A 19310-nucleotide genomic window follows, 5' to 3' on the forward strand; every position below is an offset into this window, starting at 1 on the left:
AGATGTTATTGTGGGTGTAGCGAAATTCTTGTGTGACAAGAAGCTAGGGTTAGGGTTGTATTTTATTCTGAAGTCAAATTCAATGAAAAAAGGAGTCAAGAGAAAACATTTTCTGTAATACAGATTCTATTTAGGAAGCAATGTCTTAAAACAAATCCCTCTTGGTTGGTAATGCAATTATCTATTTTAGCACCACTCTTGAATGCATGGCTAATTCATTTCATAAAACACATTCCAAAAGTGACACTTTTTTAATATATATTGTTTTACATATCCTATGTTGGTCAACGCATGTTTTCTTCCTCGTGACGTTGCTAGGACGTATCCGTAGTAACCTGTCCTGTCCAATGCGTGCGCCCCCTCAGAGGTGAAGAGTGTTCCAGTTCATACTGTAAACTGTTTTTGGTTCAAGGTTTGGTTTCGGTGACAGCGCTCCGCTCTATCGGGTTTTGAGAGCCTGGAATACGGCTTACTGAGGCGGAAAGCCGCGTTGTAGAGAGCCAAAATGATGAATATGTGGAAAGTCCGGGAATTGGTTGATAAAGCGTAAGTATTTTCACTATATCCGAGTTCAACACTCGAGTTTACCTGTTTGAGAGAGACACGTACCCAACACTTTGACGTCACGTAGCAGCAGAAAGCTAGTTAGCTTCAGTAGCAAGTTGTAGCAGTCAAAACACGGGACAAAATCTACTTTTTCGCCATTCGACTTTTTAACCATTTTAATCTTGTCTGGAAGTATCAGACGAGCGATTGATAACGCAACTTTCTAGCCGCGTTATCTGTTTGTAGAAAGATGAGATGGCTGTTATCCAGCTAGCTAATTATCAAGCGTAACGACGTTAGATTGAAATAGTTTTTTTGCGCAGTTTTACAGTCAGTTTGTTGTTTGGTTAGCTAGCAAGCACATTTACTGAGCTTGGGAATTGGCCAGCTCAAAACCAAACGTATGCACTTACGCAAGGGGAAATCTTTCTGTAAACATAGGTACTATTAGTTGTGGCAAAGGCCTTGAATGCTAATTGGATGTATTCTGACAAGCCAACTTCCGGGTGTGAAAGTAACAATCATACCAACCAGAACTTTTTGCTTTTCTCATGTCTCAGGTCTATCAAAACGGCCACATCTCAGTTGACATAACTATAATAAATTGCTGTATATATATATATATATATATATATTTTTTTTTTTTACAAAGTATAGGATGATCCAAGTAAGCCTTGAACACCTGCATATCTCACTCAAACGTCTGCCTAGCTACCTGTTAGTATGCTAGCTATAGGCTAAATTATAAAAACAATTACAATACATTTGACTGGAGTGTATGTTTGTTATGGGCCTCTTGCATTTACAAAATGGAGGAGCTTTGCATGCAGAAGCAGAAAGTTGGAGCAATAGATCACTATCATTCACTGTCTGTTGATACAGTACGAGAGAGCACTGTAATGTGTAACTCTGTAATAAACAATTACTTGCTGAATGCAACTATAGATTGATTGGACAATCAATAGGCAATGTCACACTTCATACAGTTGCATTGTGAAGACATTGCTGTTGCTACATTATTAGCATGAGTAACTCGCCAGAGTTTGATTAAAAATAAAGTTCTCTGCGAGTATGTCCCAAATGGCACCGTTTTCCATAAATAGTGCACTGCTTTTGACCAGGGCCCATAGGGAATAGGATGCCATTTGGGACAGAAACTAAGAGTGGTTTGCATAGCACAGTTGCGTTGCATGGCATTCATGGGAATAAACCAGATTAGCCTAGACCTTGTACAGTCGCTGTCAGCAGAGATTGAAACTAAAGGCTTGAACGAATGGCTGAATGGTTCCACCTCTGAGCAAGAGCCACACCTGCTTTAGCCGGCTTGTTGTTTTCTTTTGTCCTCCTCTCATATAGTTTACTGTTCCTCACTGCTGAGTTATGACCTGAGATAGACCGTACAGAACACACACAGGCCTACCGTAGAGCTCTGGGAAGTAGTGGGAGAATGCAATCGCCACTTAAAAGCTTTAACAGCTGGTTTGGTGAGCTTTGGCAACAGCAGAAGTGCACAGTTCCTGTCCAAGAACACATTCCTGCAAAAAATTAGAGAGAGAGAGAATGATTGAGACAACTTTTTAAGTGTTTCCCAAACAAGCACATATATTATTCCTCAATAATGATGGATCAGCTCCTAGAGGGATATTACCACCTATGGCTGCAAAAACACTGTTAAGGTGGCTTGTTATGCTTAACCAATACTAATGCACTAAATCACAGATTGGGTACGTCATTGCGCACGTTGTCACACTTCATGAAACGCATTAAGTCAACTGCGTTATATAGGTCCATGTAGCCAATGTATATTTTATTGCAGTCATCTGTATTCATTTGAAAACATCATTTTTTATCCTTCTCTTGTTTGCAAACATTGCAAATATTGTAGCAATGTTGTATTTGCAGTCAACTTCCTTCTGATCTTGATTCTACAGTGCCTTCAGAAAGTACTCCCACCTCTTGACTTTTTGTACCTTTTTTCCCTTTAAAATAGATACAATTTAGAAGTTGTCACTGGCCTACACAAAATACCCTACCCATAATGTCAGTGGAATTATTTTTTTATGTTCACAAATTAATTTAACATAAAAATCTGAAATTTCTTGAGCCAAAAAATATTCAACCCCTTTTGTTATAGTAAGCCTCAATAAGTTCAGGGGTAGAAATGTACGTAACAAGTCACACGATAAGTTGCATGGACATCTGTGTGTAATAATGGTGTTTAACATGGTTTTTGAATTCCTACATCATCTCTGTACCCCACACATACAATTATCTGTAAGGTCCCGCTGCTGCACCTTCTTCACAACTCTGTCTGTGTGGCTGGACCAATTCAGTTTGCCCGTGATGTTTATGCCGAGGAGCTTAACTTACTACCCTCCACTACTGTCCCACGATGTGGATAGTTGGGGTGTTCCCCCTGCTGTTTCCTAAAGTCCACAATCATCTCCTTTGTTTTGTTGACGTTGAGTGTGAGGTTATTTTCCTGACACCACACTCCGAGGGCCCTCACCTCCTCCCTGTAGGCCGTCTCGTCGTTGTTGGTAATCAAGCCTACCTCTGTAGTGTCGTCCTCAAACTTGATGATTGAGTTGGAGGCGTGCATGGCCACGCAGTCGTGGGTGAACAGGGAGTACAGGAGAGGGCTCAGAACGCACCCTTGTGGGGCATCAGTGTTGAGGATCAGCAGGGTGGAGATGTTGTTACCTACCCTCACCACCTGGGGGCGGCCCTTCAGGAATTCCAGTACCCAGTTGCACAGGGCGGGGTCGAGACCCAGGGAGAAGGAGAGTCCGCAGGTTTTGGTAGCGGGCCGTGTCAGTGGCCCTGTATTGTCCTCAAAGCGGGCAAAAAAGTTATTTAGTCTGCCTGGGAGCAAGACATCCTGGTCCATAACAGGGCTGGTTTTCTTTTTGTAATCCGTGATTGACTGTAGACCCTGCCACATACCTCTTGTGTCTGAGCATTTGAATTGTGACTCTACTTTGTCTCTATACTGACGCTCAGCTTGTTTGATTGCCTTGCGGAGGGAATAGCTACACTGTTTGTATTCGGTTATGTTTCCGGTCACCTTGCCCTGGTTAAAAGCAGTGGTTTGTGCTTTCCGTTTCACGTGAATGCTGCCATCAATCCACGGTTTCTGGTTTGGGAATGTTTTAATTGTTGCTATGGGAACGACATTGTCAATGCACTTTCTAATGAACTCGCTCACCGAATCAGCGTATTCATCAATGTTGTTGTTGGAAGCAATGTGGAACATGTCCCAGTCCACCTCTTCAAAGCAGTCTTGAAGCGTGGAATAAGATTGGTCGGACCAGCGTTGAACGGACCTGAGCGCGGGAGCTTCTTGTTTTAGCTTCTTTCTGTAGGCAGGGAGCATCAAAATGGAGTCGTGGTCAGCTTTTCCGAAAGGAGGAAAAGGGCCTTATATGCGTCACGGAAGTTAGAATAGCAATGATCCAAGGTTTTACCAGCCCTGGTTGCGCAATCCATATGCTGATACAATTTAAAGAGTCTTGTTTTCAGATTAGCCTTGTTAAAATCCCCAGCTACAATGAATGCAGCCTCAGGATATGTGGTTTCCAGTTTGCAAAGAGTCAAATGAAATTTGTTCAGGGCCATCGATTTGTCTGCTTGGGGGGGAATATATGGGAGTTGTGCGCGATGTGCCCGTCTCCGGAGCCTGACCAGAAGACTGCTTCGTTTGCCTCTTTTACGACGCCATTGTTTTGGGTCGCAGGCTGGGATCCATTCCGTTGTCCTGGGTGGAAGGCAGAACACAGGGTCCGCTTCGCGAAAGTCATATTCCTGGTCGTGCTGATGGTGAGTTGACATTGCTCTTATGTTCAGTAGTTCTTCCCGACTGTATGTAATGAAACCTAAGATTACCTGGGGTACCAATGTAAGAAATAACACGGAAAAAAACTAAATACTGCATAGTTTCCTAGGAACGCGAAGCGAGGCGGCCATCTCTGTTGGCGCCGGAAGTCAAGGGGTGTGAATACTTTCTAAAGACTATGTTTATAGCGGAGATCTTCTGTGAATAAAATACCTAACAGTGCACTTTGGCTGCTCTACGAGTGGTCTGGATTTTAAGAGCCACATTACTAACGAAGGCTCTGGGAAACACCTTGGAAACGAGGTGGGAAACGAGGGCCTTGAGTAGAGATGTTGAGATGTAGAGATGTTGTGAGTGGGAAAACACCCATCAGAGTACAGCCATGTTCCACAAAGGCGACTGAATGCTGGACTTGAATCAAGGGACTGGCAATCCTGTGTCAAAGTCTTGCCGGCTGTCACATGGAAAATTGTTACAATACTAAATAAATAGGCCTAAAGACTATTTGTACTAGTTACAGGATGAAGGAAATTGGTGTGTGTATTGAAGACAGACGTGCAATGAAACGGAAGCCTTTGCCATATTGTGTGTCACAGATTACACACATATATATACATACACACACACACACACACACGATCAGAGGCTTCCTTTTGATCAGGTTGATATGTGGGACAGAGGAAGCTAGCAAGTCTTCTGAGAAGAGAAAAGTTAACTGTCTTGTCTAAATGTTAGGCTATATCACGTTAAGGTTTTTCACTACGTTTCAAAGCGCCATTTCCTGGTTGCTACAATTCTAATTGTCGGCTTAAGTTTTGTTTGTGACAAAACAAGCAAGTGTAGTGTAGAGAATCATTGTACCATCTAAACCGCTGTGAAATATAACCAAAAATATTGTACATTCAGCTGTTTTTGAAGCTGGTGTACAAAATAAAAAAGTAAAATACGCAAAAACGAAACTTGAGGACGGGAAGCATAGAAATAGCACCTATAGAACAGATCTACCGCTTCTTAAACTCGCATCTATAACATACATTTCTATGGGAATTTGATCGGGTCGCTCCAGAAGTTACATATCTCAGCTTTAAGAACTCATAGGCTATTTGAATTGCTCTTTGCACCAACTAGCTCTTTACTAGGGCGGCAGTGTAGCCTAGTGGTTAGAGCGTTGGACTAGTAACCAGAAGGTTGTGAGTTCAAACCCCCGAGCCGACAAGGTACAAATCTGTCGTTCTGCCCCTGAACAGGCAGTTAACCCACTGTTCCCAGGCCGTCATTGAAAATAAGAATGTGTTCTTAACTGACTTGCCTGGTTAAATAAAGGTAAAAAATTAACTTGTAAGTCGCTCTGGATAAGAGCGTCTGCTAAATGACTTAAATGTAAATGTAAATGTTACTAGTTATTAAGAGGATGATATTTTGTAACTTTGACATTACAACAGTCACTCTCTGTCTTCTACAGTACTTTACACTACAAGCCTTCAGAAACACAGAGAGAGGGTGTGTCCTCTCATCTCCTCTCAGACTGTCTGACAGGGCCCAGTAAGAGGGGCCTTGTGGCCCAAAACATTGGCCTGCTTTGTGTCTTCAATTCCACTGCTCTGCTAAATCTATGCTCTGGGTAGAAGTTGTAGGCACATATCTAAGATCAGCTTATCCTCTAAATCCAAACTTTAGCCATAAGGGATTGAAAAACTGACGGACCTCACTGCCTTCTGTGTCCTACTGCATGGGGTTATGTCTGAACAGAGAGCTGAGTCCTACTGCATGGGGTTACGTCTGACCAGAGAGCTGAGTCTTACTGCATGGGGTTATGTCTGAACAGAGAGCTGAGTCCTACTGCATGGGGTTATGTCTGAACAGAGAGCTGAGTCCTACTGCATGGGGTTATAGCTGAGCTGAGTCTTACTGCATGGGGTTATGTCTGAACAGAGAGCTGAGTCCTACTGCATGGGGTTATAGCTGAGCTGTGTCCTACTGCATGGGGTTGTAGCTGAGCGGAGTCCTACTGCATGGGGTTATAGCTGAGCGGAGTCCTACTGCATGGGGTTATGTCTGACCAGAGAGCTGTGTCCTACTGCATGGGGTTATGTCTGACCAGAGAGCGGAGTCCTACTGCATGGGGTTATGTTTGAACAGAGAGCTGAGTCCTACTGCATGGGGTTATGTCTGACCAGAGAGCTGAGTCTTACTGCATGGGGTTATGTCTGAACAGAGAGCTGTGTCCTACTGCATGGGGTTATAGCTGAGCTGAGTCTTACTGCATGGGGTTATGTCTGAACAGAGAGCTGAGTCCTACTGCATGGGGTTATAGCTGAGTCCTACTGCATGGGGTTATAGCTGAGTCCTACTGCATGGGGTTATAGCTGAGTCCTACTGCATGGGTTTATAGCTGAGTCCTACTGCATGGGGTTATAGCTGAGTCCTACTGCATGGGGTTATAGCTGAGTCCTACTGCATGGGGTTATAGCTGAGTCCTACTGCATGGGGTTATAGCTGAGTCCTACTGCATGGGGTTATAGCTGAGTCCTACTGCATGGGGTTATAGCTGAGTCCTACTGCATGGGGTTATAGCTGAGTCCTACTGCATGGGGTTATAGCTGAGTCCTACTGCATGGGGTTATAGCTGAGTCCTACTGCATGGGGTTATAGCTGAGTCCTACTGCATGGGGTTATAGCTGAGTCCTACTGCATGGGGTTATAGCTGAGTCCTACTGCATGGGGTTATAGCTGAGCAGAGAGCTGAGTCCTACTTCATGGGGTTATAGCTGAGTCTTACTGCATGGGCTTATAGCTGAGTCTTACTGCATGGGGTTATAGCTGAGTCTTACTGCATGGGGTTATAGCTGAGTCTTACTGCATGGGGTTATAGCTGAGTCTTACTGCATGGGGTTATAGCTAAGTCTTACTGCATGGGGTTATAGCTGAGTCTTACTGCATGGGGTTATAGCTGAGTCCTACTGCATGGGGTTATGTCTGAACAGAGTGGAGGTCAGTAGATAGGCTACAGTTACCCAGACCAAGGATGATCTATGTTCGGCCTCGGCCGATGTGTTGAATATCAGTGCTCAATATATTCCTATTTCTCTGGTTTTCTTTCAGCCTGGCTAGATTCCCAGTGCTCATGCTTAGTGGGGAGGTTTTTCAGATCACCAATTCTTGCACAATATTTGTTTCTGTGAGCTATATCTGAACTATAAATAAAGTTTGACGAGCTAAACGGCCCTGTTTTGTTACCAAGGTGTGGGAATAAGCAGACATATTTCCCTGTTTAGCTTCCACATCTTATGCTAGCTCCTAGCCTTGACCTTAATAACTGTGATTATGCCTGCTTCTGTTTTTATTACTTTGCAGCTTGTCTGTATCTTTGAAACTGTATAAAACGACTCTTAAAGCAAGTCAATTACAGACTCTACTTAGTAGCTCTTGGCCATGTGTAGCTCTGTAACTCAGACATTGATACTAGGTTGCTTGGGGGCACCCCACCCTTCATTTACCATGAAACAGCATAGCTTCTCTCACACTAACTCAAATCAAACTTTATTTGTCACATGCGCCGAATACAACAAGTGTAGACCTTATCGTGAAATGCTTACTTACAAGCCCTTAACCAACAGTCCAGTTCAAGAAAGAGTTAAGGAAATATTTGGCTAATTAACTAAAGTAAAAAATCATACAAAATAACAAAATCAAATAACTAGGCTATATGTAGGGAGTACCTGTTACCGCGTCAATGTGCGGGGGTACAAGTTAGTCAAGGTAATTTGTACATGGAGGTAGGAGTGAAGTAATTATGAATAGATAATAAACAGAGTAGCAGCAGTGTACAAAACAAATGGGATGGGGGGGGGGGGGGTCAATGTAAATAGTCCGGTGGCCATTTTATTAATTGTTCAGCAGTCTTAGGGCTTGGTGGTGGTAAGCTGTTGAGGAGCCTTTTGGTCCTAGACTTGGTACTCCGGTACTGCTTGACGTGCGGTAGCAGAGAGAACAGTCTTTGATTTGGGTGGCTGGAGTCTTTGACAATTCTTTGGGCTTTCCTTTGACACCATTTAGTATATATGTCCTGGATGGCAGGAAGCTTGGCCCTAGTGATGTACTGGGCCGTAGGGACTAACCTATATAGTGCCTTAGTCAGATGCCGAGCTGTTGCCATACCGGGCGGTGATGCAACCGGTCAAGATGCAACCTGCTCCACTGCAGCCCCGTCAATGTTAATGGGGGCCTGTTCGGCCCGCCTTTTCCTGTAGTTCACGATCATCTCCTTTGTCTTGCTTACATTGAGGGAGAGGTTGTTGTTCTGGCATCACAGTGGCAGGTCTCTGACCTCCTCCCTGTAGTCTGACTTATCGTTGTCAGTGATCAGGCCTAACACTATTGTGTCGTCAGCAAACTTAACCTTTCTAGGGCAGGTGGGACGGTAGCGTCCCACCTGGCCAACATCCAGTGAAATTGCAGAGCGCCAAATTCAAATATACTTAATTCAAATATTTAACTTTCTTGAAAATGTTATTATACATCAAAATAAAGCTTAACTTCTTGTTAATCTAGCCGCCATGTCAGATTTCAAAAAGGCTTTACGGCGAAAGCAAACCATGCGTTTTTCAGAGGACAGCGTCCTGCATACAATAACATAAACATTTTTCAACCAGGCAGGTGCGACACAAAATTCAGAAATAGCGATATAAAAAATTCCTTACCTTTGATCTTCTTCTGTTGGCACTCCAAAAGGTCCCAGTTACATCACAAATGGGCCTTTTTTGTTCGATAATGTCCTTCTTTATATCCATAAAAACTCCATCAAAACTTGCTTCAGTCAATAATCCACCCATTTTCCATACATCAAAATGAATCCCAATCGTTACTAATAAACTTTTCCAAACAAGTCAAACAACTTTATAATCAAACCTTAGGTACCCTAATACGTAAATAAATGATAACATTTAAGACAGAGAATCGTTATTGTCTTTACCAGAGAAAAATAATTAATTTCTTCCAGGCGCTTGGAAACACTACAGCCAAAATGGGAGCCACCTAGAAAAACTCCAATTTCTGGATCATTTTTCCATAAACCAGCCTGAAACTTTCTAAAGACTGTTGACATCTAGTGGAAGCCCGAAGCCATAGGAACTGCAATCTGGGAGGCCTTGGCCTTATTATTAAAGTAATATTCATTGAAAAAAGTGGTAAGCTGAACATTTTTTGGGAGGGATGGTTTGTCCTTGGGGTTTCGCCTGCCATATCAGTTCTGTTATACTCAGACATTATTTTAACTGTTTTAGATACTGTAGAGTGTTTTCTATCCAAATCTACCAATTATATGCATATCCTAGCTTCTGGGCCTGAGTTACAGGCAGTTTACTTTGGGCACGCTTTTCATCCGGATGTCAAAATACTGCCCCCTACCCCAGAGAGGTTAACCTCTAGCGACGAGCAATCCCGTATTCGGGAGCGTAATCATAGCCTCAAGCGCATTACCATAACGCAACGTTTCCTATTCATGAAAATCGCAAATGAAATGAAATAAATATATTCAAACACAAGCTTAGCCTTTTGTTAACAACACTGTCATCTCAGATTTTCAAAATATGCGTTACAGCCAACGCTAGACAAGCATTTGTGTAAGTTTAGCATGGCATAATGCTATGCTCGGCTGTGCTGGCAGCAGGCAACATTTTCACAAAAATAAGAAAAGCAACCAAATTTAAATAATTTACCTTTTGAAGAACTTCAGATGCTTTCACTCAGGAGACTCCCAGTTAGATAGCAAATGTTCCTTTTTTGCAAAAATAATAATATTTTTGTAGGCGAAAAACGTCACGTTTGTTCATCCTGCTTGGCTGAGAAATCGACAGAAAAATACTTCAACTATAATGCATTAGCATAATGCAACTTTTTCTATTCATTAAAATCGCAAATAAATATATTGAAACTCAAGCTTAGCCTTTTGTTAACACTGTCATCTCAGATTTTCAAAATATGCTTTTCAACCAAAGCTACACAAGCATTTGTGTAAGAGTATTGATAGCCTAGCATTGCATTAAGCCTAGCATTCAGTAGGCAACATTTTCACAAAAACAAGAAAAGCATTCAAATAAAATAATTTACCTTTGAAGAACTTCGGATGATTTCAATGACGAGACTCTCAGTTAGATAGCAAATGTTCATTTTTTCCAAAAAGATTATTTGTGTTGGCGAAATAGCTCCATTTTGTTCATCACGTTTAGCTAAGAAAAAGACCGGAAAATGCATTCACTACAACGCCGAACTTTTTTCCAAATTAGCTCCATAATATCGACAGAAACATGGCAAACATTGTTTAGAATCAATCCTCAAGGTGTTTTTCACATATCTATTCGATAATATATCAGTGGTGACAGTTGGTTTCTCATCGGAAGCGAACGGAAAAATACTGCAGCTGGAGATTACACAATAATTGCAACGGAGGACACCAAGCGACCACCTGGTAGATGTAGTCTCTTATGGTCAATCTTCCAATGATATGCCTACAAATACGTCACAATGCTGTCGACACCTTGGGGAAGCGACAGAAAGCCTAAGCTCATTCGTGGCCCATTCACAGCCATATAAGAAGTCATTGGCATGAGGCGGTTTCAAAAAATGCGGCACTTCCTGATTGGATTTTATCTGGGTTTCGCCTGTAACATCAGTTCTGTGGCACTCGCAGACAATATCTTTGCAGTTTTGGAAACGTCAGTGTTTTCTTTCCAAAGCTGTCAATTATATGCATAGTCGAGCATCTTTTTGTGACAAAATATCTTGTTTAAAACGGGAACGTTTTTCATCCCAAAATTAAAATAGCGCCCCCTATATCCAAGAAGTTAATTATGGTATTGGAGTCATGATTTTCCATGCTGTCGTGAGTGAACAGGGAGTACAGGAGGGTACTAAGTACACACCCCTGAGGGGCCCCAGTGTTGAGGATTAGCGTGGCAGATGTGTTGTTGCCTACCCTTACCACCTGGGGACAGCCCGTCAGGAAGTCCAGGATCCAGTTGCAGAGGGAGGTGTTTAGTCCCAGAGTCCTTAGCTTAGTGATGAGCTTTGTGGGCACTACTATGGTGTTGAACGCTGAGCTGTAGTCAATGAACAGAATTCTCACATAGGTGTTCCTTTTGTCCAGGTGGGAAAGGGCGGTGTGGAGTGCGATTGAGATTGCATCATCAGTGGATCTGTTGGGGCAGTATGCGAATTGGCCTTGGGTATCTGGGAGGATGCTGTTGTGTGCCATGATCAGCCTTTCAAAGCACTTCATGGCTACTGACGTGAGTGCTACGGGGCAGTAATCATGTAGGCAAGTTATCTTTGCTTCCTTGGGAACAGATACTATGGTGGTCTGCTTGAAACATGTAGGTATTACAGACTCTGTCAGGGAGATGTTGAAAATGTCAGTGAAGACCCGTGCCAGTTGATCTGCGCATGCTTTGAGTGCACGTCCTGGTAATCCGTCTGGCCCAGCGGCTTTGTGAAAGTTGACCTGTTAAAACTTCTTAAGGTATATGGGTCCGCATTTTCACTTTTGGATAAATAGCATGCCCAATTTCAACTTCCTGCTACTCATGCCAAGAATATAAGATATGCATATTATTAGTAGATTTGGATAGAAAACACTGAAGTTTCTAAAACTGTTTGAATCATGTCTGTGAGTATAACAGAACTTATGTAGCAGGCAAAACCCAGAGGGCTAACCGTTCAGAAGTTGTTTTTGGAGGTCTGTCTGTTCAGTGAGTTCTCTTTGGGAAACGATATTTCTTAGGAACTTGTTTTCAGTTCCTACCGCTTCCACTGGATGTCACCAGTCTTTGGAATTTGGTTGAGGTTATTTCTTTGTGGAATGAAGAAGTATGGCCATCTAGGAACTGCGTAACGCTGTTGAGTTGTGCAAGACTTGAAAAGTAGCTTGGTTTGTTGTCTTCCTGTATTGAACACAGACCCATCTTCGATTTGATCGATTATTAACGTTTAAAAATACCTAAAATTGAATTACAAAAGTAGTTTGAAATGTTTTGGTAAAGTTTACAGACAACTTTTGAAATATTTTGTAGTGACGTTGCGCAATTTGGAAGCTGTTTTTTTCTGGATCAAACGCGCCAAATAAATGGACATTTTGGATTTATATGGACGGAATTAATCGAACAAAAGGACCAATTGTGATGTTTATGGGACATATTGGAGTGCCAACAAAAGAAGCTCGTCAAAGGTAAGGCATGTTTTATATTTTATTTCTGCGTTTTGTGTAGCGCCTGCAGGGTTGAAATATGCTACCCTCTTTGTTTACTGTTGTGCTATCATCAGATAATAGCTTCTTATGTTTCCCCGAAAAGCCTTTATTAAATCTGACATGTTGGCTGGATTCACAATGAGTGTATCTTTAATTTAGTATCTTACATGTGTGATTTAATGAAAATGTGATTATATCAATTTATTTGAATTTGCTGCGCTGCATTTTCCCTGGCTTTTGGCCAAGTGGGACGCAAGCGTCCCCTATACCATAAGAAGTTAAAGGTCTTGCTCACATTGACCACCAAGAGTGTTGTCACATAGTCGTCCAGAACAGCTGGTGCTCTCATTCACTCTTCAGTGTTGCTTGCCTCGAAGCGAGCATAAAAATCATTTAGCTTGTCTGGTAGGCCCACGTCACTGGGCAGCTCGCGTCTGGGTTTCCTTTTGTAGTCCGTAATAGTTATCAAGCCCTGCCACATCCGACGAGCGCCAGAGCCGGTGTAGTAGGATTCAATTTTAATCCTGTATTGACACTTTGCTTAGTTGATGGTTCGTCTGACGGCATAGCTGGATTTCTTATAAGCTTCCGGATTAGTGTACCACTCCTTGAAAGCGGCAGCTCTAGCCTTTAGCTCGATGAGGATGTTGCCTTTAATCCATGGCTTCTGGTTGGGATATGTACGTACGGTCACTGTGGGGATGACGTCGTCAATGCACTTATTGATGAAGCCAATGACTGAGGTGATATACTCCTCAATGCCATTGGATGAATCCCAGAACATATTCCAGTCTGTGCTAGCAAAACAGTCCTGTAGCTTAGCATCCGTGTCATCTGAACACTTCGTTATTGAGCGAATCGCTGGTGCATCCTGCTTTAGTTCTTGCTTGTAAGCAGGAATCAGGAGGATAGAATTATGGTCAGATTTGCCAAATGGAGGGTGAGGGAGAGCTTTCTATGCATCTGTGTGTGTGGAGTAAAGGTGGTCTACAGTTGTGTTCCCCCTTCCCCTCTGGTTGCATGTGTCATGCTGGTAGAAATGAGGTAAATCGGATTTAAGTTTGCCTGCATTAAAGTCCCCGGCCACAAGGAGTGCCGCTTTTGCATGAGCATTTTCTTGTTTGCTTATGGCCTGATACAGCTAGTTGAGTGCGGTCTTAGTGCCAGCATCTGTTTGTGGTGGTAAATAGACGGCGACAAATAATATAGATGAGAACTCTCTTGGTAGATAGTGTGTTCTACAGCTTATCATAAGGTACTCTACATCAGGTGAGCAATACCTCGAAACTTCTTTAATATTAGACATCGTGCACCAGCTGTTATTGACACTCCACCCAGACTATCCCTGTCTCTCTCTCTCTCGCTGCTCTAATGGCCTGAAGTACCAAACTGGTTTTCCTGACTTCCATAGTATGCACTTTAATATTTTGGCCTTTTTGCAAACGCTGTTATCCAGAGCAACTTAGTCAGTGCATTCAACATGTATGCACACACACACACCACGTCCTCAGATTGCCTGTGTGAAGTCATGAGTGTTATTTCACTCTGTGTTCCTGGAGATACTGGAGGAAAGAATGGTTTAATGTAAATAGAGGCTGTGTGTGTTGACTATTACCATGAATAATAGGCTGTCCAATGCTCGGTCTGGGCCTTTTCAATAAAGACAGTTTGAGTGCAGACTTTCCTTTTGTCCCTGGTTTGACCTCCTATTCTCTTCATAAAATACACTGCTCAAAAAATAAAGGGAACACTTAAACAACACAATAACTCCAAGTCAATCACACTTCTGTAAAATCAAACTGTCCACTTAGGAAGCAACACTGATTGACAATAAATTTCACATGCTGTTGTGCAAATGGAATAGACAACAGGTGGAAATTATAGGCAATTAGCAAGACACCCCCAATAAAGGAGTGGTTCTGCAGGTGATAACCACAGACCACTTCTCAGTTCCTATGCTTCCTGGCTGATGTTTTGGTCACTTTTGAATGCTGGCGGTGCTTTCACTTTAGTGGTAGCATGAGACGGAGTCTACAACCCACACAAGTGGCTCAGGTAGCGCTGCTCATCCAGGATGGCATATCAATGCAAGCTGTGGCAAGAAGGTTTGCTGTGTCTGTCAGCGTAGTGTCCAGAGCATGGAGGCGCTACCAGTAGACATGCCAGTACATCAGGAGACGTGGAGGAGGCCGTAGGAGGGCAACAACCCAGCAGCAGGACCGCTGCCTTTGTGCAAGGAGGAGCAGGAGGAGCACTGCCAGAGCCCTGCAAAATGACCTCCAGCAGGCCACAAATGTGCATGTGTCTGCTCAAATGGTCAGAAACAGACTCCATGAGGGTGGTATGAGGGCCCGACGTCCACAGGTGGGGGTTGTGCTTACAGCCCAACACCGTGCAGGACGTTTGGCATTTGCCAGAGAACACCAAGATTGGCAAATTCCCCACTGGCGCCCTGTGCTCTTCACAGATGAAACACTGAGCACATGTGACAGTCTGGAGACGCCGTGGAGAACGTTCTGCTACCTGCCACATCCTCCAACATGACCTGTTTGGTGTGGGGTAGCATTTCTTTGGGGGGCCGCACAGCCCTCCATGTGCTCGCCAGAGGTAGCCTGACTGCCATTAGGTACTGAGATGAGATCCCTAGACCCCTTGTGAGACCATATGGTGGTGCGGTTGGCCCTGGGTTCCTCCTAATGCAAGACAATGCTAGACCTCATGTGGCTGGAGTGTGTCAGCAGTTCCTGCAAGAGGAAGGCATTGATGCTATGGACTGGCCCGCCCGTTCCCCAGACCTGAATCCAATTGAGCACATCTGGGACATCATGTCTCGCTCCATCCACCACAGACTGTCCAGGAGTTGGTGGATGCTTTAGTCCAGGTCTGGGAGGAGATCCCTCAGGAGACCATCCGCCACCTCATCAGGAGCATGCCCAGGCGTTGTAGGGAGGTCATACAGGCACGTGGAGGCTACACACACTACTGTGCCTAATTTTGACTCGTTTTAAGGACATTACATCAAAGTTGGATCAGCCTGTAGTGTGGTTTTCCACTTTAATTTTGTGTGACTCCAAATCCAGACCTCCATGGGTTGATAAATTTTGAATTCCATTGATAATTTGTGTGTGATTTTGTTGTCAGCACATTCAACTATGTAAAGACAAAAGTATTTAATAAGAATATTTAATTCATTCAGATCTAGGAAGTGTTATTTTAGTGTTCCCTTTATTTTTTTGAGCAGTGTATATCTTACCTTTACCTCCCCCTGTAGAACCAATGTGGTGATGAACTACTCAGAGGTGGAGTCTAAAGTGAGGGAGGCCACCAACGATGACCCCTGGGGACCTTCAGGACAGCAGATGGCCGATATTTCCAGGTAGGGGCGCTGTTCACACACACCCACACTACTTTACAGGAAAAATAGTTATTTAAATTAAATACCGTTCCCATGTAGCTAAACTCTATACCTCTTCCTCTCTCTCTGGCTCTCCCTCTCTCTTCTCACTGCCTCTCTCCTCCCTCTCTCTCTATCTCTTTCTCTCTTCTCCTCCCTCTCTCTCTGGCTCTCTGTTTGTGTCCTCTCTCCCTCCTCCCTCTCTCCCTCTCTTCCCTCTCTCTCTGGCTCTCTGTGTCCTGGCTCTCTGTGTCCTCTCTCGCTATCTCTGTCTATCCCTCAGATGTACGTTTATGTATGAGCAGTTTCCAGAGGCGATGAACATGCTGTGGATCAGGATGCTCCGGGAGAACAAGAAGAACTGGAGAAGGGTCTACAAGGTCCGAGAGAAGCTATAACCTGTCATAAGCATGAAAGTTGCACACTATATACACGGAGTGTACTAAACATTAGGAGCACCTTCCTAATATTGAGCTGCACCCCCAACCCCCCTTTGCCATTAGAACAGCCTCAATTAATCGGGGCATGGACTCTACAAGGTGTTGAAAGCGTTCCACAGGGATGCTGGTCCATGTTGACTCCAATGCTTCCTACAGTTGTGTCAAGTTGGCTGGATGTCCTTTGTGGACCATTGTTGATACACACAGGAAACTGTTGAGCGTGAAAAACCCAGCAGAGTTGCAGTTCTTGACACAAACCGGTGCGCCTGGCAGCTATTACCATAATCTGTTCAAGGGCGCTTAAATCTTTTGTCTTGCCCATTCAGCCTACACTCCATGTCTCAGTTGTCTCAAGGCTTAACCTCTAGCGACGAGCAATCCCGTATCCGGGAGCGTAATCATAGCCTCAAGTGCATTACCATAACGCAACGTTTCCTATTCATGAAAATCGCAAATAAAATGAAATAAATATATTGAAACACAAGCTTCGCCTTTTGTTAACAACACTGTCATCTCAGATTTTCAAAATATGCGTTATAGCCAACGCTAGACAAGCATTTGTGTAAGTTTAGCATGGCATAATGCTATGCTCGGCTGTGCTGGCAGCAGGCAACATTTTCACAAAAATAAGAAAAGCAACCAAATTAAATAATTTACCTTTGAAGAACTTCAGATGCTTTCACTCAGGAGACTCCCAGTTATAATTTTTTTGGAGGTGAAAAACGTCATGTTTGTTCATCCTGCTTGGCTGAGAAATTGACCGAAAATACTTCAACTATAACGCCAAACTTTTTTCAAAATTTGCTCCATAATATCGACAGAAACACGGCAAAGTGTTTTTAACATATGTATTAAATAATATATCCTTGGAGGGAGTTGGTTTCTCATAAGAAACTATTGGAAAAATGGCTACCTCAGTATTTTACGCAACGTTTTCTCTGGGGGACACCATGCGTCCACTCGCCCTATATGGTCTCTCCAATGGAAATGCCTAAAAAGACGCAACAATGCTGCAGACACCTTGGGGAAAACGTGGAAAACGTAAGCTGACTCCTAGCTTCTTCACAGCCATATAAGGAGTCATTGGCATGAGGCTGTTTCAAAAAAATGCGTCACTTCCTGATTGGATTTGGGTTTCGCCTGTAACATCAGTTCTGTGGCACTCACAGACAATATCTTTGCAGTTTTGGAAACGTCAGTGTTTTCTTTCTAAAGCTGTCAATTATATGCATAGTCGAGCATCTTTTCGTGACGAAATATCTTGTTTAAAACGGGAACATTTTTCATCCAAAAATTTAAATAGTGCCCCCTATATCCAAGAAGTTAAAAATCCTTCTTTAACCTGTCTCCTCCCCTTCATCTACACTGATGTGAAGTGTATTTAACAAGTGACATCAATAAGCGATCATAGCTTTCACCTGGTCAGTCTGTCATGGAAAGAACAGGTGTTCCTAATGTTTTGTACACTCTGTGTATGCGTCCAACAATGTAATGGGTAGACCTTGGTTAGATTGGGAGCATATAGACTCTGACTTTCTTTCTAGGACCAAGACATAAGCCATAGCTATTCAACTCTCTAAACATGACATAGAGGGGTCATCATGAGAAGTTATAACAACAATTTTCCATCTCTTCTCCCCAGTCTCTGCTGCTGTTGTCTCACCTCATCAGGAACGGTTCAGAGAGAGTTGTCACCAGCTCCAGAGAACACATCTACGACCTACGATCTCTGGAGAGCTACCACTTTGTAGGCAAGTACTCTGCTCTCTCTCTCTGTCTGCCGTCTCGCTCGCTCTCTCTCTGTCTGCCGTCTCGCTCGCTCTCTCTCTGTCTGCTGTCTCGCTCGCTCTCTCTCTGTCTGCCGTCTCGCTCGCTCTCTCTCTGTCTGCCGTCTCGCTCGCTCTCTCTCTGTCTGCCGTCTCGCTCGCTCTCTCTCTGTCTGCCGTCTCGCTCGCTCTCTCTGTCTGCCGTCTCGCTCGCTCTCTCTCTGTCTGCCGTCTCGCTCGCTCTCTCTCTGTCTGCCGTCTCGCTCGCTCTCTCTCTGTCTGCCGTCTCGCTCGCTCTCTCTCTGTCTGCCGTCTCGCTCGCTCTCTCTCTGTCTGCTGTCTCGCTCGCTCTCTCTCTGTCTGCCGTCTCGCTCGCTCTCTCTCTGTCTGCCGTCTCGCTCGCTCTCTCTCTGTCTGCCGTCTCGCTCGCTCTCTCTCTCTGTCTGCCGTCTCGCTCGCTCGCTCTCTCTCTCTCTGTCTGCCGTCTCGCTCGCTCGCTCTCTCTCTCTCTCTCTGTCTGCCGTCTCGCTCGCTCGCTCTCTCTCTCTGTCTGCCGTCTCGCTCGCTCGCTCTCTCTCTCTCTGTCTGCCGTCTCGCTCGCTCTCTCTCTCTCTCTCTGTCTGCCGTCTCGCTCGCTCTCTCTCTCTGTCTGCATTCTCGCTCGCTCTCTCTCTGTCTGCCGTCTCGCTCGCTCTCTCTCTCTGTCTGGCGTCTCGCTCGCTCTCTCTCTCTCTCTGTCTGCCGTCTCGCTCGCTCTCTCTCTCTCTCTGCCGTCTCGCTCGCTCTCTCTCTCTCTCTGTCTGCCGTCTCGCTCGCTCTCTCTCTCTCTCTGTCTGCCGTCTCGCTCGCTTCTCTCTCTCTGTCTGCCGTCTCGCTCTCTCTCTCTCTCTGTCTGCCGTCTCGCTCGCTCTCTCTCTGTCTGCCGTCTCGCTCGCTCTCTGTCTGCCGTCTCGCTCGCCGCTCTCTGTCTGCCGTCTCGCTCGCTCGCTCTCTGTCTGCCGTCTCGCTCGCTCGCTCTCTGTCTGCCGTCTCGCTCGCTCGCTCTCTCTGTCTGCCGTCTCGCTCGCTCTCTCTCTGTCTGCCGTCT

At 44.3% G+C, this 19310-nt stretch overlaps 1 protein-coding gene across 2 annotated transcripts in view; it reads left to right on the top strand.

Annotated features, from left to right (window-relative positions):
* The first annotated feature begins 362 nt into the window (after positions 1–362).
* The window catches only part of LOC135526667 (clathrin interactor 1-like), a 44807-nt gene continuing 25859 nt past the window's right edge, over positions 363–19310 (top strand). Inside the window, exons 1-5 of one of the 2 annotated variants that reach the window (XM_064955207.1) lie at positions 363–546; positions 12448–12602; positions 15895–15999; positions 16301–16397; positions 18100–18208. In XM_064955207.1, coding sequence (XP_064811279.1) covers positions 12520–12602; positions 15895–15999; positions 16301–16397; positions 18100–18208 — 394 coding nt within the window. In that variant the 5' untranslated portion in view covers positions 363–546; positions 12448–12519. The remainder of the gene's footprint in view (positions 547–12447; positions 12603–15894; positions 16000–16300; positions 16398–18099; positions 18209–19310) is intronic. The other variant, XM_064955208.1, reaches the window with a different exon arrangement.

This window comes from Oncorhynchus masou, chromosome 32, assembly GCF_036934945.1.
Source record: "Oncorhynchus masou masou isolate Uvic2021 chromosome 32, UVic_Omas_1.1, whole genome shotgun sequence".
Classification (NCBI taxonomy): Eukaryota; Metazoa; Chordata; class Actinopteri; order Salmoniformes; family Salmonidae; genus Oncorhynchus; species Oncorhynchus masou.